Source organism: Aythya ferina, assembly GCF_964211825.1.
Source record: "Aythya ferina genome assembly, chromosome: 4".
Classification (NCBI taxonomy): domain Eukaryota; kingdom Metazoa; phylum Chordata; class Aves; order Anseriformes; family Anatidae; genus Aythya; species Aythya ferina.
In genome coordinates this window covers 30,966,164-30,985,644 of record NC_140300.1, presented here as the reverse complement: position 1 = coordinate 30,985,644, position 19,481 = coordinate 30,966,164, and the positions used below count along the sequence as shown (strand labels likewise).

Sequence of the window (19,481 nt, the reverse complement as noted above, 5' to 3'; positions counted from 1 at the left end):
CAGAAACAGCAAACTTAAAGGAAGTTGTTCTATAGCTTAAACATAGCCTGCTCTTTACACTCTGACTTAACTCTGGAATTTTTTAGGGTTGTTAAGCAGATTGTAGCTGTAACAGATGCTTCAACATTCAGCTTGCTGCTTATTTCTGTCCTTAGAAAGACTATGTTGTGGCTTTCTGGGCCTATGGAAAATGTTGTAATTGTTGCGAGTGCTGTAACAAAGGAGCATGAGAAAACTTCTCCAATAGGAGATGTACCACCTTGCTTCAGTCTTTGTTTCATCAGTCTCATTTGTTTGGATAAGCGATCACACAAAAAGCGTTAGCACTGTGATACCTTCTGAGAGCTTTTAGGGGCTTGAGTATTGTTTCCAGCTTCCTGAAAAGCACAGAATCTAACTGGAGTTTCATTTTCCTGTCATGACATTTAAGACTCTCTCCTTTTCTCTTCTCTAGTAAAGCACTTTAAGTGTATTTGCTGGAAGCAGCTGGAGTATGATACATTGCCAGCATCTTTGTTTTTACCACAGTGCATGGAGGGATGTATCTATAGTTTTTCTTCCCCGTTTTTTTAATGCACATGTTGGCTGCATTGCCATGATTGTTTAGTATGCTGTAGTTATAATTCAGTTTCCATTGAAAGGGTTTTGACTGATTGTGACAATTCATTCTCATTGCATTATAAAATCGATAAGCAAGATCTAATCAAATATGAAATAGTCACAGTTTTCCTTATTATTCACAATTATAAATCCATTTCAATTTGCAAGTTAGCTAAAGAACGCAGGCTGAAAGAGACACACTGTCATAAAAGGGAAGTATAATTTCAAAAGAGATAAAGAGGAAATACCCAAGTCACAAACATGCAGAAGTATTGCTCGAAGTGCAGCATCAAAGGTGCAGTTCTGAAACCTCCATTAACATTATTGAACATTTTTTGTTAAAAAAAGTACTGCTTACAGAAATAGCAATGACCCAGCAATTAAAACCCTCGAGCAAAACTACAACAAAAAAAACATTCAGTAGGAATTGTAGGAGGAGCTTCTACTACATTTGTCTTTACTGGACTCTCAGCTGCAAATTTTTTGGCTGCTCTGATTTTATACTTCTGGTAAATTGACAGAATGTTGAACAGTTCATTTGCTGGTAGAAAAAAGTGACAAGCTTTATCTTACAGGATCTACTACAACCTGCTTTGCTTCTGCAGTTGCTTACAGTCTAAGAATTTATTACAATTTATTTTCTTTGGAGAGATGCACAAAATATGTTTAATGATTACCATGGATTAATGCTTAAGACAGTTGGAGATTTGCATTTAGAGAATTTTGAGCATTTAGCTCAAATCTTGAAAGCTTGTATTGTGTTTTGACTTTCTTACTTCTGATAAAAAAGGCCAGTGAAATTTCAAGGATTTAAGCACCTCCACATTGTGTTGTGTTTCTTCCAAGTAATACTGACAAACAGAAACTCCTCACAGACTTCTTTAAGTCTGTTTTTTGAAGTTTCCAGCTCTTCTGGAATTGCTAGTATCTAACTTTATCAAGTAGTAACTGAACAGCATTGTCAGAGCAAATAAATCTGAGTAGAAGTCTAGAGCTTAAAAGAAAAACGCTGAAGGCAAGTTATTATGCTATCAGGAACAGTTTACTGATGTAGTTTGGCTGATAATTACATGGAGTATGGCCTCATGAGCAACCCATAGCAGTGTGAACTGAAAGGGTTTCAGACTGTACAATTTATATCAGCGTGTGACAGTTCAGTACTATGTAAGACAATAAAACTGTTCTTTTTCCCCGTCTCCTCCCCTATATTATTGAGGTTAAACTTTTTTTGTTGTCGTTGTTTAATTTATATTTGAAGAACCATTTAGGAAGTTACCAATTTCATTGTTAGGACTGAGTCGGTCTGTCATAATCAAACTACCACCTTCTTAAATGGCTTTGGGGGAGGCTGGTGAGAATGCACTTGTCTTTACAGCTATCAGGCACAGGGGTTCTGAGCAGCTTTGGGAGAAGGAAGATTAGCAGGGTCAGGACCCAGTCTATAAGTAAGCTAACTCAAGGGTGCCTCAGTTGCATCTTGCCACATATAGTCCTGAACCAGAACCTTTATTGAGAGAAACACTGTGGAGACTTTGTCCTTATTAAATAGCTCAGACACTCCAAATTTCTCTGAAGGATCAGTTTCCACAAGGTGACTGGGGACTGTGGGGCTAGCAGCCTAGAAGAATTTGTGAAACATACTGGGCATCAGGTTAACTTCTCTGTAATGCAGGAACAGTATTGGACTCCGTCAAGGACACGAGCAAAAGATGCCTTTGTTCACAGAAGCAGGAAATTTTGCAGTTATGAACACTTATTTGAACTATTTCATCATTTATGAAATGAAAGTTACAGGAACAGTGAGAACAAGTGATTAAATTAAGGATCTGGGAGCCAGGATGCTGCTGCCATTTGAATCAAACACATGGAGCTTTACAGTGGACAATAAGGTCTCTACTCCCTTGCTGGAAAGCTCCACGTGTTTTCTAGCACCCTGTCTACTTCTCTGCCCTAACCCATCTGTATTTGGCTGCGTATTTGAATATAGGGGCAGTATGTAGTACAGTCAGCCTTCCCTGCTTCTGTTGTGCATGTTACACCTGCTGGCAGGCTTGCCTTTGGAAGATTGTTACCCCATTTTTTTTTTAATTTATTTATTCTTTAAATCAGGCTGAAGTTCCTGCCTGCCTATAATATCCCCATAGACCTCCACTGTCAATCAGCATGACATTTGATTTCCAATTGTTCCTGCAGTATTTTCATATTTTGTCTGTTTTCATGACTCGTTTCTGTGCTTGTGGTTCACACAGCTAGGCAAGTCAGAATTGCTTTTATGTGCCACATTCTGAAAAGCTAGAAGAGATAACGATCTCTGCTTCCTCTTCCCCTTACGCAAACACAAGTCCTACCAATTTGTGAAAGTTGTCTGGTTGTCTCTGCAGGCAGAACTGGACAAGGCCTGTAAGAAGATAAATTAATGGAGCTTGCTTCAGTAACATTATTACAGTATGTGGCAGTTAGAAGTAGACTTCAAAACATTTTTGTATTAAAGTGAGTTGGCAGCACTTAATGCTGGAAGTTAAAATATATTTTGTACTTCAGAAATCCCTAAGAACTTGTTAGTAAGACTACAGAATCTTGACAGATGGAGAACTTGAGAGGAAGTAGTTTACAAAACATTTCTGTCTAGAATTGTTTTACCTTGCATTGTTACAAAAATTTATTGAGAATTCTATCTGAAAGGAATTAGAAATACAAGTGTTCATCTCTTTTTGCAGGTGCTTAGTTTTGAATTGGGCATTTTAGGTACAACCACCCTTTAACACAGTAGGGAAAAAAAAAAAAAATCAAGGTATATAAGCTGAGCAGTTGCATTAGGTAGAAGAATTTTTACTGCACATTTGAAGCTAAATTGGTTCTAAGTTGGCAAAGCCTATCATGGGAAATAAAAAAAATCTAGTCCTTAACACAAAGTTGTAACTTTATGAAAAAAAACAATTAGAAATTTGCAGTTAGTATTTCAACCAAATGAGAGAGACTCGTTAGGTCTTGGACTTGGGCATAGGTGTGGGGAGACACCATGGAGCAAGGTATTCGTTGTCTGGACAACCCACCTACAGCTGTACCTTGCCTACTGCCTTCAGCTCTATAAATTCCTTCGCTGGAAGGATATTGACAGAAATAGGAAGAAGGTCAGTTAGCTGTGTAACTGATGGATGAAGAGACAGGACAACAGGAAGGAAAGATTCTTGGAAGAACAGAGTAATACATCTATCAGTAGTGCTTATACCGAATGTTTTTCGTGGAAATGCTGGCACTGAAATTAGTAGCACCACTTGCAGCCTGGCATCTTACCCCATGCAGTGAAGATTCCTCAGGTTACTCATATACCTACCTCTCCTGGGAGAGAAGAAATCTCAGTGTCTTTGGGATGTCAACTCCAACACCAAAGCAGGGTTACTTTGAACCATAAAAAGAGCATACTAGGAACACAAAAAGTGAACAAAGGCCGTAATGTATTCAGCGTCCTTTAAAATAAACGTATTCTTAACATACCCAGTGGCAGACTCCTGCTCAAGTGGTATGAGAAGGCAGCGCTATAAAAATCTTACTGCCTAATTGTAAAAATTCTTTCCAGTAAAAGTCTTGTTGATAATAGAGGGAAGGCTGCTCTGATTGTAAAGAACAGACAGTAAAAGCCCTCTGGAATAGTGAATAATAGTTACTGAATACCTGGGGAATTTGTGTCAGTTGGATGGTTCCTGTGCCCATCTCTGCATGACAATGCATTCCTGCCATTAGGTTGTACAGACTGTGCACAGCTAGGCTAGTAGGGCCCAAGTGGGCCCCTATATAATGGGCATGCAGCAGTGGCAGACAACAACTCTGAACACCTGACTTGGCATTCAAGATCTCAAGTGACGTGACAAGTGTTGTTACTGCACTTGTACCTCAACATTTCAGCAGTGAAAGGGATCACGCAGGCTTTTGATGAGATTTTGTGAGAAGCCAGCCTGTTCCTGCACACCTCACAGCCAATCCTAAAATCAACAGGGAGACAGAGGCACTGTGGGGGGTAAGCCAGGGTGAGCTGGCGCCGGTGGAGAGAAGAGAGCAAAAGTCTAAGAAGGGGCAGCCAACTACACTGAGAGTAGGCATCAACTCTTTCACCTTAAGAATGATTTTAAGCCATTAGGTTTGTAAACCCTATTGCAATTAGTTTACAGAAACATGCTCCAGCCTGGCTTCATCAGCCTCTGAAACCTTCTGCTCTAGATATGCTACCAGTAGGACTTCCTTGCTCTGTGCTGGCGTGGTCCTGAGTTACTACTGGTCCTCAGTTCTTAAACAGAGCTAGTAATACCAGCATTTACTGAGCCATTTCTGTCTGAACTGCTCCTCTCTCACTGGCTAAAACTGCAAGCAATTTGGTTATCGAATAGTAATAAGGAACTAAATTATTTTGAAGTAGTCAATACTTTTGCTCCAAGCTGGCTCAGCTGACTAGAGCTGAAATTCCTCTCTTGTTTACCGTGCTTGGAACACACCAAACACTCCCCTCCCGGCTTTCTCCTTACATTACACCCCTGAGCTATGCATGAGGGGAAAAGGGCTGGCAAAGGGACTTCGTGCCGTGAAGACCTTTCAAGAGCAACATCAGCTTAAACAGCTCATTATCAATTATACATCGACGTAATTGGATCATTTCCTGTAGGAAGAAAATATGCTCAGTTTATGCACCGGGAATCCAGGAAGCCAACTATTAAATGTTTAAGGAGATGGGGGGAGGAGAAATGCAACAAGTTATCATTAAAAGAATTACTCTGATTAAATCAGTCATCCTCTTTAATCCACTTGGATGGTCTAATATTCAAGCTGCACTCGGTGCAAGCTTGAGAGCTAACGTTGTGCTATGTTTTCCATGTGATTGAGACTGAGTAGATAGTTTGGGGAATTACTGCATGTAGTTGTTAAAGGGACTCAATGGCCTGGAATTGAACGCTTTCTGCTCTACCCTTCACTGCTGTGCAGCCCTTAATTTGACATGCTCTGACATATTACCAACCCTATAATGTTCTCCTGGTGAACAGAGAGCTGGAGAAGCCAGCAACCTAACTGACACGGCTCCGCTTTTCACGAGCACAAGCATGCCTTGTGATTCGGATGAGACTTGTCAGCTCTCCTGCATGGCTATCAGTTCTGTTACATAAGGGGTGCTGTAAAACTTGCTGAAAATGAAGCACAACTCCAACTGAAATCTAGTGTTTCCTTAGCAATAAGTTTCTGAGACAGATTTTTTTTTTTTTTTTAAAGAGCCTAAACAACTTCTTTCCTGTTATGGAAAATAACAGTTTGTCTCAATTCTTATTTACATTACTTGATAAGTAATGGGCTTGGGGTTGTTTTTAGTAATCTGGGGGTAAAGGTTCTGATGCTGTTAAAATACGCATCTCTTCCGACCTGCAGTTTTGTCGTCTACATTTGGTTTACTCAGTGACTGCAAATGAGGCACTGCTTAGACATCGTATAATTAGAATATTCTCACTAACCTGACACCGCACCAGGCTGCTCTCTCCGATGGTTATTTTATGCAAGACCATATGTCTCAGGGATTTTTTTTTTCCATTTCAGTGGGGGACAGGATAGCAACCCTTCCCCCACGTCCTTTCCTGTTGCACTTTGTGTGCAGCAGTGCCGAGCACCGTCAGGAAGTAGGCTGAAATTGGCAGCGAGTCCCAGCTAAGAGCACAGATGTTTGGCAGCAGACAGAAGTAGGTCCCCATTGCGTACAGCACTGCTGCAGTTGCTTTGCCATCGCTTATTGGCGAGAAGCATCAAAACGGTGTTTCCTATGAAAGCATTTGCTTCGTTTCAAGTGATGTTGACTAGATTGCCTTCCATCTAGCGCCTCGTGGCTTTCCTCAGGAATTTGCACAGGGATGTGGTTATGTGCAGGGAAAGATGTAGCTTGCTTTAACATCGTAATGATACGTGATGCAATAACATCCCGTAGATTTGGTACGGAATTTCCCTTTGCATAAGGATCCCACGTGTCCCCTTTTCCTCTTTTTAAAAAAAATTGAGATCATGAAGACACAGACGTTGTAACATTATCTGAAACACTTCAAGATTAAACTTCGGAAACATGCAGTTTACTTCCAGAAGTTCAACCATTAGTTGCTGCATGGCGAAATCAGCCTGTCTAGAGAGTAGTCTTGTTAAAAAGACTAAGGAGAGTGTTTCTGACTCACATATTCTAAATGCAATTAAAGCTACTCAGGTGTAATCGGTGAAATCAGAGACTATACTTATTTTCATTTGGTCTTGTGATCTACTTCAGGCCTTTAACCTTAAAGCATAGCTGTACCACAGTATAAAGGGGGGAAAACTCTTACTCAACTGAAGAAACCAACAACTTGTGTGAGAGAGAGAGAGAGAGAGAGAGAGAGAAATCTTTAGCAATACCCAAATGCATAAGACCTAAGTTCTTATCACCCTGATTTCACATGTTCACTTCTGCATACTGCAACACTCAGCTCAGTAGGAAAATGACTGCTCTATGAACAGTCAGCATTTCACTCTCTAGAAGAAAAATAGCAAGTTAGCCCACTGCTCCACTGAAACACCTCCTGTCTAACTTTCACTTTATTTTCACTGCCTCAGCAATAGTGGAAAAAAAGTTTACAGTTGTAGGAAGAAAAAAAAAATAGTTTCCGATAGAACTTTTAAATGACTCATGTAAAAATAAAAACACATGGAAACACAGGTTAAGCCTAGTCCTTATGCAACCAATCAGAACAAACAAAGCAAAGTCATATTAGGAATTAAACCAACCACTTCTGTGACCTCTACTACAATTGGTTTTTCTTGACTCCGTCTGGCCAGGCAAGGCCCTTCGCCCAACCTAGCTGGAAATGACTAAACCAAACAATAGTACAACACTGTTTTCATTACAAATTCTTCTAAGCTTTTTTTACAGCTCCAAGCTGGGATAAAGCTCAAGAAGCTATTAACTTACCCAAGAAGGAACTAACTCGGGTGCTTTGTTCCACAGCCTCAGTCAGTTTCATGCAGCACTAACCCAGTCTTTCTACACCTCTTTTATGTATGCTGCTACAAAAACTGGTGCCTGCCTCTTAACAACCTTTGCACTCCAGCAACTTTGCCTACCACCTATGTAGCTGCTCTCCAAGCACCAGCTAGCTGTACAGGTGTACAGCACTCCCTGATTAGCAATTAGTGGGAGACAAAAGGTAGGGGCAGTCCGTAATCAGCAAACAGCCAATACAACTTGAGTGTTGCAGCTGACAATCAGAAAGCTTGGCCTGGATGCACGGATCCAACTGAGACTAGTCATGCTAAAGTTACTTTTAAGCGCTATTTTGCTGTCAGGGCCCCTCACAGATGCTGTTTGCAAGTTAGCTGTCGTGTGTAGCATCTTCTTTCCTCACCTATCCCTCCCCTTTCAGTACATTTAAAATAATTAGCAATGTTCTGCAGCAACAATTACAGGGTTGCGGGTGGCTGACTAGTACCATATGTGTACCACTACATCTTGGTCAAAGGGGGAAGTGAAGGAGGTGCAGCTCTTCCTGATGTAGGTGTCATATATAACTGAGAGATGTACTTGGTACGTTGTATGAGGAAAGGCACAATTATCTTGGTGTCAAACTGTGCACGTGGCTTCTTCAGTTTTAGTTCTATTTGTAGTTTGCTGTGGACCTAATTCTGCTTTCCTCACAATTAGTTTGCTCACTGTGTTGTGTTTATGGCATTGTTAAAGAAAATGATGAACTCTCTGTCAGAAAGAAAGGAAAGTAAAGGGGTGTAAATCTACAGAAAAGCCAGTATTTGGAGTTTGCTGGTAAACTAGCATTCAAAGCTTTTTTAGCACTCTTTTGCCATGTTTCTGAATTGTACAGCACACATCTTGCAGCGAGCGTACACATGACTGGCTGGCAGAATATCAACAGGCAGTGCTCCAGGCTGCAGGCTCAGAGTGCAACGAGCAGGAGCTCATACTGCTGCAAATATATTTTTGCACGTTGACTGTGAAAGTGATTATCTTGCACTGTCAGCATATTTTTCTCGTGGCTTGTCAAATGCAAGTATAGCAAATGAGATTGTTCTTAAAAGGTAAACATTTTTCCTGTTCAGAACTAGGTTCTGGAGAAGCAAGTTAGATGCATTTGTTTTACTACTGTACATAGAGTTCATGGAACCGTCTCTGGAAATCCTTTGTTCAAAGTGATTCATCTGCCACGTGTGATCAAAATTATCAAAAAACTCTTCCTCCAGCACTTCGTGCCTACACTCATCTTTGAACCAGGAAGCAGATACTTTACACATCCGTATATCATTTTCTGGTTTCTACACTTGAAAATCGATGTGATGGTTCAGTAAAGACTCCAGCTGTGCTGATGACCTACCCCAAATCCTGAACTCCATCTACGGTTCTGGGGAGGAACAGATGCCATGAGAGTTATGATTTATGGTGCTGTTTGCTGCCAAAAACTTTTGAACTGCATGCTGGGGCTAAGCAAAATCGAATGATGCTGTGAAATGAATTGACACTTAGCATATTTTGTTAATTGTCGATGTACAGTTGGGTTGCTCATGGCTTGTTACTAGTGCATTGTTTTCACAATTTCTTGGAACGTGAAATTCATTAAAGTGCTGGAAGGGAAAGTCGTTGTTTTAGCCCGCGCGTAGCACTGTACCGCATGGTATGGCTCTGTTCCGCAGTATGTTCCGAGGATATGGTAGACAAAATACTTGCAGAGCTGCATGAGCTGTACAGTTCAAATTCCCAGAACTTTTAGAGGTAGCAGCAAGGGTGAAAAGTGAGTCAAAGCAGACCTGGTCCCAGTGTGTGACGAGTTAAAGAGGTAGTGGAAGATGCAGGAGGCAGGCTTTCTATGGGAATAAATGTTTGCATAAAGCAGGGGCAAGACCTGTGACAAGACAAAATTTATAAACAGAGGTGGAGTCTGCAAAGCATATAAGCAGCGATGAGACTTACTTCATCCAGTTATTTGGTTGTCTTTTTCTAATTTATTGCAAGGACACGTGCCTTTTCTATGCTAATGTAATTATCTGCGTAGCTGTATTGTTTCTGCAGCTTAAATAATTCTAACAAAACATGATTCTCTTTTTAATTCAGACACCTGCAGGTCAGAAACTGGCACCATTTCTGTAAAACATTTCTAATTGAATCAAATGCTAAACCACTTACTTAAAAAGGAGGCATTGCAGTTTATATCAGCCTTCAGGAATCTTCTAGTGGGAAACATAGAAATCCTGGCCACCTGTGTGGATTGATGGGGCTTTTAAGTACTGATTAACAGACAGGTTGCTTGGATGGAAATTGATGAGGTGAAAAGCAGTCCCACCTTGAGAAGCTGGTAAAATGGCAGGGATTTCTACAGCTGTTTTGAGACATTTACATACATGCTAATTTGTACCTGAAACAGACTGAACTTTCCTTGAACACAAAACTGTGGCTGTAAACCTCCAAAATAGCTCGAGGGGTGGAGATAGGTGACAAATCAGACAGACAATGTAGAACTTCAGATGAAAACCTAAATGCCAGTTATCTGGTTCAGGAGCTAAACGCTTGCAGTGTTGTACCATTGCTGTGCTATTAGCTGTAAGTGAGCCAGTAAACACAGTGTGATAAGGACAGTGGAGTACGTAGAAGGTCCTCTAAAGGACAGAGCCTCTAGCAGCTGCCAGATAGTACTGAACTGTTGTGGAAGGAAGCTGAATCTCATGTTCTGCATGGGACATCAAAGCATTGATCCAGCCATGGACTTATCTTTAGGCAGGATCACATCCTACTGTATTCAAATGAACATCCATGCACCTACAGTTCCACGTGCAGTTTAGGAATGTGATAACTAGTGCTCAGAACCGAGCAGACCAGCAGCTGATCTACAAGTGACCCTTTCAGAAGAGGAAGCTTTTTTTTTTTTAACCAAATTGAATCCCAGTGTACATTCATGAGTTTGTATCAAGGATGAATTTGCTTTTGAGTGCCCATTGGATAGTTCACAAGCCTTTATTCTGATAAATTCAGCTCTTGGAAGCATTCTGAAATGATTAACTTGCATTACTGAGAAATGCTACGGAACCTGTACAGGATCCATTCACTTAATGGCCATAAGATGTGATCTCACTAAAAGCCTCTAAGGCTCTTTTGCCTTCAGCTAACCCTCAGAAGTTGTTCAGGGTGGTGTTTGCTGCACTGAGCATAGGCTGCATTTATGCTGCTAGCTGTGGAGGTAGCTTTTGTAATAACTGTTCATAGAAAGCACAGCGTAACTTTTAGTCAGATGCTTAGCTGCTGCAATATGGCAGTTATACAACAAACACTGCGTGTGGAGGAGCTACAGAATAAGGTTTTCTCAGCAGTCTGTTTTTTGTTGTTGTTGAACAAGGGGACATCTGTGGCCTGAATTTCATGTCTCATTTTCCTTAAGTACAGGAGAGTCACCACCCTAAAGAGCAGCACCATTGCCCTCTTTTTCCAGCAGCCACACATGGTTCCTAACGAGCATTAAAATGACAAGCCTACAGCTGTGATTTTGATACAGTCCTCTCCATTTCATAAGTCCCTGGGTATTCCCAGCTGTAACCAATTCTGCATAGCATGGTTTTGCCTCAGACTTGCAAGACCCCTCTGTAGTTCCTCCAGTTATTCCTTTCTGAAGCTGTAAGGAGGCAGGACAAACAGGTCTGAACTCTATTCTGCACTTTGTTTTGTGGGGAAATACTTGTTTCTGGGACAACTAGCACTCAGGGAGGTGTCTAGAAGGAAAGCCTTTGTAAGCTTTGGAGAACAGAGCCCTATATTTGGTTTGGCGCTCTGGAAATGAAATGAATGACATCAACTCCAAATCTCTCCTCTGCCTGCTGCTAAACTAAGGCAGTTTACAGTCATATTTGAATTTATTGTACTTCAGCAGGGTGCTTAAGTATCCTATTCAAGAATGGCCTTATATAGTGATTATTTCAACTTTTCCTGGGGGCAGTAAGTCTTTAAATGATGACTTCGCAATGCCAAATCATTCCCCGATTGTCCTGAACCAGAGAAGAGGGAGCATAGTACAGTCTTTTGAAGAGTTCATTTCAATCTTGCTGACTTTGCAGTCCAGTTTTCCACAGCAAGATGGTTTAAAGTTAGTTTTGACATTTAATATGTAAGGGGGGGCTGTGAAATTATATAGATGCTTTGGTTTGTGTGCTGCCATTGTTTGAATGTGCTTCCATAGCACACACAAAGGAGAAGGCTCCACTAAAAGCTGTTACTGTCAAGACTGACCTCATCCTCCTCTTTGGCTGCACAAGTGGCAAGAATACTACAGTTCAGCATTGGGTGCTAACTCCCACACCTCCTGTGCCCAAGCCCAGTGCTTCTTCTTTTAAGTGCCTGGGAAGGCACCCATTTCTAGAACAGGGGAGGTTAGACAGTCCTCATCTCTTCTGAGTATCCTTCATAAGCTCCTGAAAGATTATTCCAGAAGGCTACTCAAAAAGGGTGAAAGAACAGTCCCAATCTACGGGCACAAAAGCACGTTTAGTAACGGAACATGGATCTAAGACAAAATGACTACAATGCTTTCCCATCCTTCATCCTGAAGAGAAACTTCTTTATTGGAGTGCATTGTGCTAGCTTGGAAGGAACACCTTGCATGGAAAGAGTGAGAAATGAATATTAAAACAGATAGAGAAGTGTGAGCCAGAGAAAGAAGAGTGAAAAAGCCTCAAGATTCCATATATCCTTTTAAGATGATTAAGAACAAGTGTTGATTGCCATCTTTGGAAATATTCTCGGGTTCTCCATTGTGACAGCTAAATGCTAAACCTTACTTTTTTGAGCAAAGCCTTTCAAAATCATTACGGCTGTTAAAATTAATAAGATTAGACCTTTTACATGAATGTTATTTCTGATTTGCCTTTGAAAGTTAAGTTCTCCATAAAGTTTTGCTTTGAGGGAGCATTTGGAAGAACCCAGAAAGTAAAGGCTGAGTGAAGAGCTATTTGTATACTTGTAGGTTGGTGCCACCTGATTCAACTCCGTACGTTTGATATTTGCTTCTTCAGGTTGCTTGCTTGTTGGGAGAGATTCTCAGAGATGATAAAGCAGATTTCTATAGCAATATATATTTTTAATAAGCATGGACTATCAGGAGAAGTACTGCATCAAAGGGTAGTGAACTATTTGGAGTACCTCAGAAAAACAAACTTCAGTATCTTCAGAGCTTTGCTAGTGTAAGCTTGGTTCGCATGCAAATGACAGCATTAGGTCAATACCCTTGCCAAGAAATTGAGGGTGTTTGGGGGAGCACAGCTGTCTCAAGCTATGTGGAGAATGACAACAGTTTAAATGATGAAAAGCAGTGTCTGTTTATTTCTAAGAACGGTACTGAACAACTGATTTCCTGTTTTGTCACAAATGGCACATCTACATGTAGAAATATTAATTGCATGGTACCATGTGGGAAGAGTATATCCTGAACTATTATGTTTCCCTTTTGTTCATGAAATTTGATAATTAACTCAAAGCCATACTATATATCAGTTGCAGTTCCCCCCCACACACACTGTTTATTCTAAATACAAAGGGAGTTAAGCATGTCCAAATAGGTTATTTCCCTGCTTTGTGTTGCATCTGGAAATGGTATTAGAAAATTGCTATCAAATATGGTGGGGCTACAATACTACTTTCCACAGAAAGACAGATGACTCAAGCATCTGTCCTTGTTCCAGATCCTCCCTACACTGCAATTCATAATGCAGCCCTTATTCACCAGTGAGTAAAGGGGGACAATATAGGAACTCTTAAGTTTCTTCCTGGGGATCTGGGGCTACTCCGATGTGAAAGAATCCCAGTGAATTCTATGGGCCTTCATATAGCCAAGCTAGATCAAGGGCTAAATCATTTATACTGAAACAAGTCCATAGTCTCATTGATTTAAATGGGACTATTCATGGGACTCAGTCTTCAGAGAAATAAGAGAACATGTTTTTACAATAAAGGAATAAAATACTTTATTCCTTCTTTATTTTGCACAAGATGCTTCATTATTTTTCTCCAAAAATAAACTAAGGAACAGTTCTCCCTCCACTGAAATAGCAATCAAAAAGCTAAGTCCTTTTTTGGAAGCAAGAGAATGAGATCTTCAGCTAATATAAACTGCTTGACTTACACTGAACTTCAAGCTACATTCTTTCCAAAGATCTCTGTTGCTGTGTCTCATCCAAATGTATGTGCCTGCAAGGTCTCTTTTTAAAATTTTTAGATACAGCTTTGTGTTTATAAGTGGGCATTGAAAGCACTACAAAAATAATTTGTGTGCAACAGTTTGAGGGGAGACAGGTGATATGGAAAGTGTTAAATGAGACAGGCAGTTTTTTTTTCCTTGGAACCTGCATGCTTTTTGATTATGTGCAGTGACAAACATGTTATTGTTTCTACTGGGTCTCAGTATGTAGCAACAAAAATCACCAGCCCAGGGGAGAGTGAAAAAGGTAGCATTTAAAGGGACAAAAAGGAGCTGAGTGTAAGACAGGTACACTTACTGACAGGCCAGCTCCAGAACAGGCAGTTTTGGCAAATGGAAGTACAGAAGGGATGGTAACAGGACAGTATACTATGCACATTATTTGATTTCATATAATATTACACAAGAATGCCTGCTAAAAATAACATACTACAAACAACCTATTTAAATACAACAGGACAGTTAAAGAATTCATAACCATTGGGTAAAATCACATTATTATGCGAGGGTAGAAAAAGACAAAGCTATTCATTTTCTTTTTTAAATCCTACAAGTTTCAAGTGACTTCTTCCCCAAGTCAACAGAAATCTCCTATTATTTGCTTACAGAGGGGCAGACTTGGCTGAAACTAAGCCAAGTGTCCACAACCACCTTTTTTAGTACAAGTCATTCTAATTTGTCTAGTTCTTCCTTTTCCTTACATTCCATCCTCTTTATCTCTCAAGTTAGCTGTAGCAATATCATTTTTGTCCCAGCCCTCTGGAAGAATATTCCATGACTGATTGGAGAAGCAAAGCAGGCTGGATGATACAGCAGTAAAATAAAAATCCTCACACCACAGAATACAGTTCAAGAAAGCCATGCGTTCTTGCTCTGCTTTACATAGGGCAAGATGCCAGCACTTGGAATAACGTGCACTTGGCTTGACCCACAGGTTACTGGAAGACTTTTGCCTGGGCTGGATTTTGGATCAGGCTCCTTGTGACTAACTTTTGGCTTAAACCTCCAGAGTGAGTTCCATGGAAAATTAAGTCAGGGAACTGGACAGAAATTTCAAGGCCAGAAATTGTTTTGAAGAGTATCCCAGGTTTAACACACTAATCCAAGTCTTATGAACTCTTCATAGATTTGACTGTGCCAATGTGCAGAAGTTTTACATGGTTCACAATAATGTCCTACAAAGTCAGGCACGTGCAAATCCAATCTGTAGCTGTGCATGTACATCTTCTAGGTACAGGCATTTGTTTTAAAATATTCCTCACTGAAATAGCATTCTGAAACCCATTTCTGTTTTCCTTATTTGCAACAGATACTGAAGCAATCATGCACTGAGATTTTATATTTGGAACCATCCAGTGTCTGTGTGGGAGGTAAGTTTTTATCATTGTAAAATTACTACAGTACTCATACCTGTATTTTATTCCAAGGAAAATCCCACAGGTCATCTAGAAAACAAGCAACTCTACCTAAAAAATCCTCAGGGAATTCAAAGTAAATCAGATCCTTCTCTTCTGGATCATTTTTCTCTTCAGGAGCTCTCTTCCAAGGCCTGCTCTTATAATTTAGTTTGTACATAAACTTTGAGAGACTTAATCTCCTGCTGTGCCATTAGTCATGCTCTGCACTTACCCTCGTATTCAAAGCAATGATACATTTTGTGACACTCAAATTCTTACCTATGGTCACCGAGACAAGTTCTGGGAATCCTGATAATTTAAGTTCAAATAAACATGAGAATATTTCTAGTGCCCTGAATCTGTAGAGTATGATCAGTAAAGCATTTGACTGTTTTGATACAGCATGAGGTAACATTGACGTAGAAGACTTACACTAAATTGTAAGGGCTTGTCTTCTTTCTAGTTTCACATTTCACACATACTTTGAAACCAAACAAAATAAGGTGGTTGCAACATCTCTGTGTTTTGATGTCTTTTAAAAACATCAATCTCAGTGAAAACACTGGCCTTAATAAACAAACTCTTCCCTCCTCCTCTGCAAAACACACAAATAGTATGGCCCTTACACAACTTCTGGAGAACTAGTTCCAAGAAGGAGAGACAGAAGAGAACGTTTTAAGTGGGCCTGCTCAGAATCCGGAGAGTCTTCCTAGGAGATGCCCAGACTCCTTATTTATCTAAATACTCAATGGGAAGCTTTCAGCATATGCAACCGAGATGCAGGAAATTCATTTACACAGGTTCTATTGCTAGTCAGATTCAAATTCAGTTGATACTGATTCAGGAACAGTTGTTTTTATTTTTCCCTGTAATGACTTAACAGAAAAGCGAGGTACTAGGAGTCAAAGAATGTATTCTAGGTTTGAACCATTGCTGTGCTGAGCTTCATTTATTGCTAGCTGTATTGAAATTCTCCCCTTCTAAATTTAGTCCTTATTGCAGCATACTGAAGACAGTTGACTATTTATTTTTTCCTCTCTAGAGGAGTTCCAAGTTGTTCTTAGAGGAAGTGGCTTAACCCTTGGTGGAAGAACCGATGGCATTATTTGCACCTACCACGTGAACGGAACTACCATCCGTAAGTAGAGTTTAGGATCATCTGCCTTCATATTTCTTCATAATGGATTTCCCTCTCCCCATCATTGCCTCAGTTAATTCAAGTCTTAAGAGAAAGGTATGGATGAAAGAAAAATGGGCAAGCTCTGAGGATTAGTAAGAGAAGGCAAGATGGTTCACATCTCACACTGTGGTTTGAACTTGCTACTGATGACCATTAGCTGTAAACTGTGACCAGTGTTTGACCACATGAAATAACTCCATCCATGCATTTTGACATAGTTCATTTGTTTAGCTTTCTTTAGCAGCATTCTTCTCCAGCAATGATGCTCAGTGCAGCCAGATCCCTATCTGGATAGAAACTTCCTGACATGCAGAAAGGAATTCCTCTTCAAAGTGAACGTGGTGTCTTCTACAGGCAGTTTGCCTGTAGCTTTGTGATGATTAGGAATCACTTCTCTGGGAAAGTGTTGTTTGTTTTAATTAGCATTCACCCTTGGTCAGATGTTGTAATCCTTTGTTCCTCCTCTGTCAAAATATTGTCTTTTGGGAAATTCTTCTGAGCAGAGGGCTTCAGAAGTTAGAGGAACTCCAAAAACATAACATGAACTATTTGCTTATCTTATTGAGAATCTCAGTGGAAAAGATCATCTTAGGCAAAATTTTCAGGAATTGGTTCTCTGTTGCTCAGTGCATTAACTTACAACAGGGCAGAGGAAGCGTCAGGCCAGGATCTGGATTAGTCCTAGTCTGCTGCTCTGTTCCCTGAACTAGCAAAAGGGAGATGATGGTGGAAAAAAATACCATTAAGAGAAGCCTCTGCCATTTTTGATATCCAGAAACGGGACAGCTAGTAGAATTACATCCAATTCTTGCTCTGAGCAGTGTGTCTTAGAAGCAAGCCAGACTGGAAAAGTTACAAAAAATGGACCTGTAGAAAAAACTTTTTTCCCCTACATAATGTCTGATTTTTGTATTAGCTTCTCTTGAATTCCTATCCTATTCAACCTGTGTTTCCAGTATACTTCCTTCCAATTTCTCTCGCCTGTTAAAGATTTTATAAAGCAGTTTGAAAAAGAATAGCATGATTCTGGATAAAGGCAACTAGCATAAATACTTTTGTTTCAATTCCCCTTGTTTCAATTGAAATTGTCACCTTTGTTCCCTGTATTAAGCTGTAGCTTGTTTATTTACACTTGCTTTATGGATTGGCTTTATAGAACTAGAATTTGAAACACGACTGAATTAGTACAGTTGTATTTATTATCCTGGTGTACCTTTCTTACTTGGAGAAGTGAGTAAACAGGCATAGTTCTAGGTGAAAAAAGTTAATTTTACACTAGTTAGGGTCAATAGGGGAGATATCAGTAACATGACTAAGATAGCGACAACTTAAATTTACATTTAGGTGTCTGGTTTGCAAATTAGAAGTTGCCGAGTTCTATTCCTGGTTTGCTTCTGACTTGTTTACTATAAGCAGTTCCCCTCTTTACAACCCCAGTCCATCCATCTGGGCAATGAAAATAATAGCGCATACCTTCTTCACATGAGTGTTTTGAGGCTCACATCCATATAGTTAAGTTCATAGTGGTATTTGTATGTTCAAGATCTTCAGGAGTCCCATAAGGTATGGCTGAAGGTAGGGACCTACAGGATGCAAGAGAGAAGGATGTAGTTATTTTTCACAAGTATCACAAATGCAAGCCTCCCCTGTCCTGCTAGTGGTTGCTGCTATTGTAACAACAGTTTTGGAATTAATTAGTAGCATTGCTACCAGCATACAGGCTTACAGTACTTAATGATTGCTAGGTTGTAGTGCTACTCAAACCAGGGCCTGTGGGGCCAAAACCAGCCTCTGGCTACCCGGATTTTGATCTGCTGCACGTTCAGAGTGGGCTGTGAATGCACCGTGGAACATTCAGCAGAAGCTGGCATGATGGGCAGAAGTCAAGAGGACACGCACACTATAAGGAAGGACTGAAAAAGTGCATTTCTTACATTTACCAGCAAGGATGCATGGTCAAAGTTGACAATTTTTTGTAATAGTAAATAGTAATCTTGGCTTTCCAAACCCGCTGAGAAGAGATCAAGAGGCAACAGGCTTAAAATTCTGCAGCAGCTCTAGCTTAGTTATTAGGACAATTCTCTCCGTAAACATTTCTCAGGTCTGGAGTAGGTTACCTAGAAAGCCTTTTAAATGCTTAGATAAATGTCACTGAAAAATGCATGAACCGCATTGCCTTCTTTAAATGACCTTTAAGAGTATTTTCTGACTTTGGTGTCTCTGATTCCCTGATCATGTAGTGATTTAAAGCTGTACAGAGCATGTGTCTGCTTTGAGATGGTAGAAATAGCTACACTTGGACAGGATGAAGCCCCCAAATACTTGCTAGCATCTGATGTGAGAATTTCCAAGTAGATCTCTGGGCTGCTTTTCCTTTTCTTGGCTTCAGTAAAGGCTGTGCTAAAGCACACAAAGGGAAGGGAATGGCACAGTGATGTATTATTATATGTTGCAGCATAAAAACACAATCTGCTGCATGGGGTTTTGCCAAGGGCCTGCTGCAACCCACCAAGCTTCTTGTCTTCAGCAATGGACAACAGCAAATGTTTACTGAACGGTACAGGGAGGTAATAGGGAAGTTTGATGCCATCCTTCCTCTGATATGCAAGCTGTCTCTGCAGCTCTGTGCTGGGCTGCAAGCAGTTTCCTCTTGAGAGAGGCTAAATGAGAAGGGTTGGAAGGGCTTTGAGCTCTAGTGAGAGGAAGGAGGTGCTCCCAAGAAAAGGGAAAATTGTTCCAATGTTGTGTTCTCCTGTACAGAAAAACCGGTGTGCTCACCGTGAGCCTGTAACGGAGGACACTGTGACAGTTCCCCTTACTGATAGCCCGGGCTCCTCTTTGAGACCAGCCTCAGAGCCAACCTTTTTGTCAGTTCTTCAGGTTTTGAAAGATACATTTGGCATGTTTCTCTTTCTGCATTTATAAAGAACCATTACCAAATGCTGGAAAGGAAACCTGCCAAATGTAGCTGTGGAATAGAAAAATAATCTATGAAACATACCATTAAGACAAAAACATATGGCAATGTGCTAATCCCTCTTCCCCACCTCACAACTAGCCTCAAATCTAGGCCAAGCA

The 19,481-nt window shown here is 40.4% G+C and overlaps 2 protein-coding genes across 11 annotated transcripts in view; one reads left to right on the top strand and one right to left on the bottom strand.

The window, feature by feature from the left end:
* ANTXR2 (ANTXR cell adhesion molecule 2) overlaps positions 1 to 19,481 on the top strand; it is a 111,180-nt gene that overhangs the window by 13,416 nt on the left and 78,283 nt on the right. The window contains exons 8-9 of the mRNA XM_084516554.1: positions 15,136 to 15,196; positions 16,266 to 16,361. Coding sequence (XP_084372680.1) covers positions 15,136 to 15,196; positions 16,266 to 16,361 — 157 coding nt within the window. The remainder of the gene's footprint in view (positions 1 to 15,135; positions 15,197 to 16,265; positions 16,362 to 19,481) is intronic.
* The window catches only part of LOC311435492 (uncharacterized protein), a 44,741-nt gene that overhangs the window by 14,393 nt on the left and 10,867 nt on the right, over positions 1 to 19,481 (bottom strand). For 5 of the 10 annotated variants that reach the window (XR_014692147.1, XR_014692148.1, XR_014692149.1 and 2 more), the window contains 3 exons: positions 17,877 to 17,986; positions 3,935 to 4,022; positions 2,949 to 2,998 (listed from right to left, as the gene is read on the bottom strand). The gene's annotated coding sequence lies outside the window, so the exon portion shown is untranslated. Of the gene's footprint in view, positions 1 to 2,948; positions 2,999 to 3,934; positions 4,023 to 7,558; positions 7,997 to 17,876; positions 17,987 to 19,481 lie in introns of those variants that run through there. The other 5 variants (XR_014692152.1, XR_014692153.1, XR_014692154.1 and 2 more) reach the window with 4 other exon arrangements.